At 45.6% G+C, this 6,754-nt stretch overlaps 1 protein-coding gene across 1 annotated transcript; it reads left to right on the forward strand.

Moving 5' to 3' along the window:
* The first annotated feature begins 705 nt into the window (after positions 1-705).
* On the forward strand, positions 706-6,754 carry kazald3 (Kazal-type serine peptidase inhibitor domain 3). The gene is made up of 4 exons (XM_072681158.1): positions 706-1,862; positions 3,497-3,657; positions 3,944-4,091; positions 4,715-6,754. Exons 1-4 carry the CDS (start codon positions 1,322-1,324, stop codon positions 4,798-4,800), a joined length of 936 nt encoding a protein of 311 aa, XP_072537259.1. The 5' UTR covers positions 706-1,321; the 3' UTR covers positions 4,801-6,754.

The raw sequence follows: 6,754 nt of genomic DNA on the forward strand, positions 1-6,754 counted from the left end.
ATGATGATGATGATGATGGTAAAATAGTGGGACTACTTTCTGTAGCTGCACTACACCCTGCAGCATGTATCCCTCCACCATTTTAATGATCTGATTTTAAAAGCAGGTTCTAGAGCCGAACTCTTCTCAGAACTCTGGTAGAACCGTGTCTCAGGCATCAGGCAGCGTCTTCATCACCATTAGGTGAAGAACTTTCTGTGAGGAGCTTTTATTAGAGCTTCAGACGTCTGCTTCCCTTCACCTTCACTGTGGAACATTATTCTGTTCTAAAGGGAGAACTTCAGGTAGATGTTCCTAGAACCTAGTCAGTACCTACTCTATACAGTACTGTAAACGTTTAGAACCCTTTTTGATGTTTTTGTAATCTTTAAAGAACCAAGATGTTTAATCTACATGAAGATATAGAATCTAGGGATTCAAAAGTTTCTCATTGTTCCTAAAGAACTCATAAGGAACCCATAAGGAACTCCCTTTTACCTGAAGAACAATGTCCATAGTGTCTCCCCCTACTGACTAACGTCCCAGCTTTCCTGAGCCCTCAGCAGAATAGGTCCGGGGGTTGACCCAGGGGGTTGGGGGTGTATTTTCTGTTTATTTTTCAAGCCCACAGATGGTGTTAAGATTTAAAGAGCCTGGGGCTGATCTACTGAAGCAGGAGGAGGAGGTGGAGGAGGAGAAGGAGGAGGATGGGGGTGGGAACCTGAGCAGGACATGCAGAGCTGCCGCTGTTCTGTCTGCTCTCTTTTCTCCAGAACTGGAAGAGTGGAGGTCTGGAAGACACGGAAGCCTTTCTGGATATTTTAAACACTTCGTCCTCCTTTTTTTTTTTTTACTACACTGGGATAAGACGGCACGGTCTGAGGAACGTCTATCAGGACCTCTCAACCTTCTCCAGTGTCCATGTCAGCTTGAAGATCAACTCCAAAACTGGTGAAAACCAACTGTTCTTCCACTGTTCTTCAATTTTCCTAGTTTTCCAGGTCACTTTGACTCATTTTTTTGGTGTTATATTGTGAGAAAAGTGGAAAAGTGTGTTGGAGAATATTGGAATACAAGTCCTGTAGATGATCTGGTGGGTAGCATATGTCTGTTTGGAGATCAGGCTTTAAAACTGGTAAAAACCAACAGTTCTTCCAGTTTTCCCAGTTGTCCAGGTCACCTTGACGTGTTTTTTGGTGTTGCATCGTGGATTAGTTCAGATAACTCTGGAACAGTGTGTTGGAGAACATTAGGAACACCGGCTCAGTAGGGGATCTGTTCAGGCTGGCGTGAGATTTCCGGTGTTTTGCTCATCTTCAGGATTGTGTGAGCAGAATGAAAAATGCCATATAAATCCACCAACAAAGCTAAAGCCATGTGGAGCACAATGCCATGGGTAATGATCGTGCTCCTACGCGTGGGACTTGGCCAGAGCTTTCCACATTACACCTACGATGACCTGGACGATGACTTGGCCATGACCTTCGACTACTACAAGGCCATGGACGAGGTGGATTACAGAAACGAGACTGTGTGTGAGGAGTGTGTCCCCGAGCTCTGTCCCGGGACGCAGGGCTGCAGAGCCGGACTGGTGAGGGACGTCTGCGGCTGCTGCTTCGAATGTGGAAACCTGGAGGGTCAGTCGTGCGATCCGGAGGACAGGAACGTCCGATACGGAGTGTGTGGAGAGGACATGGAGTGTAAGCTGGAGCCCGGGCAGGTGGCGGACGGAGACGGCGGTGTCCAAGAAGCCCAGTGTGTTTGCGTTTCGCAAGAACCGCTGTGTGGGTCCGACGGCAAGACGTACATGAACCTCTGCAAGTTCAAAGAAGCAGCGTTCTCCAGTCCTGGACTCAACATGAGCGACGGGCCTTGTAAGACAGGTAGGACCCTGTATATACAATGAGGTTCTTGTCTAGGGAACCTTTTAAAGGTTCTTCTTCAACCACTTTTGGTTCCAAAGAAGAACTTGTTTGAGATGTGTGAGAGTGAAGAACCTTTAAAAGGTCTAAGGAACCATCACTTGATGGAAAGGTTCTTTACCAACTGAAAGGTTCTTTACACTTACAGAAGAACCACCTTTGGTTCCGTAAACTGTGTTTGTAAGAGAAATAAAGGTTCTAAAGGTTCTTTACCAATTTAAAGGTTTTTCACTCACACTCTCCTCACATCTGTGTTACAAACATGTTTTTTATGGAACCAAAAATGGTTCTTCTATGATATCACTCAAAGAACCATTTGAAGCACCTTCATTTTTAAGAATGCAGTCCCAAAGACTCTAGCCCCTCCCTCATCTAACACACCTGACTTCACTCGTTAACTCATTAATGTGTATGTGGTTCTGAGGGCTTTGAGAACTTTAAGAACCTCTGGGTTCACTAGCTGTGAATAGGACATGATGAGGCACATACACTCTTAAAAATGAACATTTTGGAAACGAGATGAAGAACCTTTACATTGACTTTAACCTTCAAAGGGTTCTCCACACATTTATTACTTGCAAAATGGTTCTATATGAAGCCAAAACTGGTTCTTCTGTGGCCTTTGTAGCACCTTGTTATTCAGAGTGAGCCTAAAGGAGGTCATGGCAATAGAGGGGTTGGAGGTGGCCAACATGAGAAAGCTCCAGATGATCCACTTCTTCATCCCATCTCAGAGGTTCTCTTTAATCCCAAACAGAACTTCCAGTGTGTTCTGTGTCTAACATGCTGTATGTTCTCCACTGTGTGAGTACTTCACCAGATCTTCTCCTTCTGGCAGACTGTTAACAGTAACTGCTGTATCTGCCAGATACTTCCACTGTCTGATCCCAGAGCCTCGGGTTAATCACCTCTGTACAGCCTCTGTGCTACCGGTGTCCTAACTGCCCTCTCCTCAGAGAAGGATGGGCTTCTCCTTTTGAGCCTTGGTTCCTCTAGGTGGTTCTTCATCATGCTCTTCGGGGGTTTCTCTGATTTCTGTTTTCTACAGTAACACCAAAACGTAGTCTTTCAGTTGTTCTTCCTCATGTTCTTCAGCAGTTTTGACTGTTGGTTCCTTTCAGTGGTTCTTCCTCGTGTTCTTTGGCAGTTTTGAGTCTTGGTTCCTTTCAGTAGCTCTTCCTTATGCTCTTCGGGAGTTTCTGAGGCCTCCACGACGATGAGAGTAAAATGATGACTGACAGAATCATCTCGTTGTTCTCTTGCTTGCGTTGTTGTGCTCACAGTCAGAAGCCGACATGTTTTCTTCCAAATGTTTCTTAACCAAACTTTAACTGTCTGGACTTGGGAATTTCAGAGTTTCTGGAGCCTGTAATTTTCCCACTGGCTTTCAGGAGAGATTTATGGCCTCTGAACAGCTGCAGCAGACCGACTTACATGAGTGGCTTTGCTGCTCTGCTTAGAGGAAATGGCTTCTGAACACGATCCCTTATCTGATCCCTCTCTCGCTCTCTTGCTCTCTCTCTTGCTCTCTCTCTCTCTCACTCTCCCTCTCTCTCTCTCTCTGTCTCTCTCCCTCTCTTTCTTGTCATGCTAAGTTCCTGTCATTAAGGTTCCTCCACGGGACTTGGTGAACGTGACTGGCAGCAGTGTGGTATTTCTGTGCGAGGTGTTTGCATTCCCTATGGCACTTGTGGAGTGGAGGAAAGATGGGAGGGACGTCATTTTACCTGGAGATGATCCTCATATATCTGTTCAGGTAAATCCATCCATCCACCTATCCATCCATCCATCCATCCACCTATCCATCCATCCAGGCATCCGTCCATCCGTCCATCCATCCATTCATCCATTCATCCATCCATCCATCTATCTATCTATCTATCTATCTGTCTATCTATCTATCTATCTATCTATCTATCTATCTATCTATCTATCTGTCCAACCATCCATCCATCCATCCATCTATCTACATACTCTATATGTCCACCCTTCTAATGAATGCATTCAGCTGTTTTAAGTTGCGCCCATCTATGCTCCTGCAGTCCAGAGGAGGTCCTCAGAAGTATGAGCTCTCCAGTTGGCTGCAGATTGAAGAAGCTACTCAGGAGGATTCGGGTACCTACATATGCATTACCAGGAATGAACTTGGTAATGTCTCAGCCACTGCAGGACTGCAGATCCTTCCACCAGGTAACCGAACACCGCAGAACCTTCCGCTCTTATATAGATGCCCACTATGAGATAAAAAAACTCAGCAAGTGAACTGTCTTGAAGTTCTTGAAGGTGATGAAGGTGCTCAAGCATGAAAAATAGACAAGCGTAAGAATCTGAGACAAGAACCAAACTGTGATGTTCTAGATAACGACTGGGTCAGAACATCTCCAAAGCATCAGGCAGATATGCAGTGGTCATGACCAGCAAATTTGCTCCAAGGAATAATAGCTCAGGTTCATGGGCATCCAGGGCCCGACTGATGCTGATGGAGGTCCCACCTCACTACTTACAGGACTTAAGTAAAGGATCTGCTGTTAGAATACCACACCTTCAGAGGTCTTGAGGAGCACATGCCTCAACTGGTTAAAGCTGCAGGTGTTTTTAATGTTATGGCTAGTCTTAATAACGGGCTAATTCAGATCCTGTCCTACTCCTCGGACATGAAGCATGATGTTAGTGGAAGAGTGGGCTAAAATAGGCAGGAACGGCCTCAGGAGCCTGGACTTAGGCTGTTATTAAGAACTAGGAAAGCTGGAAGATGCGTCCAGCTCATTTTTTATGTTTACATTACACTGATCTCATAATTGCTGTTTCCCCAGACAAGATGGCTGCCTATGTAGAAGCTAACATCAAAGATCTGTCTGGATATGATCAAATGAGATACTACGATGGAGACTACTACTGAAGCACTCCAAGCAAATAAGCATCACAGTCTCACTGAAACTACATCTCAGCGAGGAACTGTGTGCAGCAAGTCCATAAAAACATCGCCTACCCTCCCTAGAGATGCAACATCTGGATGTACAGAGAGAGAGAGAGAGAGAGAGAGAGAGAGAGAGAGAGGAAAACATCAGGGGAACATTTTAGGTGGTGTGAAATCCCATAGCACAATCCTCTGAAACCTGAAGAAGCAAAGGTGGAGAAGACGAACTGTGGGGGTGGGTCACCCTGCTGGGACTGGAGCAGCTAGCAGCCTGAAGGCTTTATTAGGATGTGAGGATGAATGTCTCTTTTGTTTGAACTCGCCCCGTTTGATTCCCCATGTGACCAAGTGTATGAAAAACACACAACGGCAAGCCTGGAGAACGTTCCGAGCTCCACGAACAGTGCCGCTGGTTCCTCTGGATTGCTGTGCTCACTGCAGCTCTTTCTGGAGGCCCTGTTTTCATAGAGCGTCCAGAGTGAGCATGGGCCAAGTCATAACACACACACTATATGGACAAAAGTATAGTAGGCACCCAGCCATGCAGGCTGCATATGGACAAAAGTATTGGGACACCCCTCTTAATCACTGAATTCAGGTGTCTGATTCAGTCCCATTCAGCTACAGGTGTATAAACTCCAGCCTCTAGTCCTGCAGTCTGTCTTTCTTCCACACATCAGTGAAAGAACGGGAGGTTCTGAAGAGCTCACTGAACTCCAGTGTGGTTCTGTATGTAATAGGAGACACCGCTGCACCAACAACAACAAGTCAGCTGGTGAAATCTCCTCCCTCCTAGATCTTCCTCCATCAGCTGTGAGTGGTGTTATTATTGAACAGTGGAAGAGTTTAGGAGGAACAGCTCACAGAGAGCAGCTCAGCCACCGAGTGTCTGTCAGACCACGTAAAGTTACAGAGCGGGGTCAGGGCCGAGTGCTGAGCTCAGAGCAGAGTGCAGAAAAGCCTCCAACTGATTCAGTAACTGCAGACCTCCTGCTGCTGCTGGTAGAGCTGTTAGACCAGCTCCAGATTAATACAGCCTATGGGTTTAGAATGGGATGGCATGCAAGCTCATGTAGGCGTCCCAATACTTTTGTCCATATAGTGTATGCCTTTCCTTTTCTCCAATGGAAAATGTCTGAGCGTCTGAGTTTATGTATTTTTCCATATGTGGCATCCCTCGCTGTATGCTGAGGAACAGTGAGGTCCACAGATGGTTTTCTTTACGCCCTTCTGTCTGAAGACCTGAACACAGACATCCTGTTCCCCTTTTCAAGGTGTAGACCCTGTAGATGTCCTTTAATAAAAACATAATCCAGTGGACTACACTCTAACATAGCAATCTTTCCACCCTGTAATTTTTCCTCTCTTTAATTGACTGCTTTGGTAACCACTCCTGAAGACTGTGGGTATGTAGTATAGCAAACAAATGGTGCTATTTGATACATTATGGGTTCTGTATGGGTAAATTTTGGGATACTGCATTATTATGTACGCCTGTTCCTACATATAGAGTCTATTGGAACGTAGAAGGCCACGGTCGTGAAATCTGATGCTCCTGATGCTCAGAACCACTTAAATCTTCTGCAGTTTGTGCAGGAAAGAGTAACTTTGACCGGGTGCCTCTCTGGTACCATGTTTTTAAAGACAGCTGTAATGGAATGGAATGGCCTCTGTTGGAGTCTGTTCATGTGCCTCCTGCAGAACGGCCAACTGTTGCTGTTGCTGTTAAAGCAATTAGACTTTAGCCAAGTCTGCAAACCTCCTGGAACAGTCTGGGTCTGGAAAGCCCTGTAGAACCTGAAAGCCATTTTAGCATTTGGGCTGTTCTACACCGGGGGTCCAAAACAAATTGCTTCTGTGTAGTTTGTGTATTAATACACACCAAAAAAATCCAGTTTATAAAAGTGTGTATCAGTGTTGTGTAGGTTCTTAATGA

This window comes from Salminus brasiliensis, chromosome 6 (assembly GCF_030463535.1).
Source record: "Salminus brasiliensis chromosome 6, fSalBra1.hap2, whole genome shotgun sequence".
Lineage (NCBI taxonomy): Eukaryota > Metazoa > Chordata > Actinopteri > Characiformes > Bryconidae > Salminus > Salminus brasiliensis.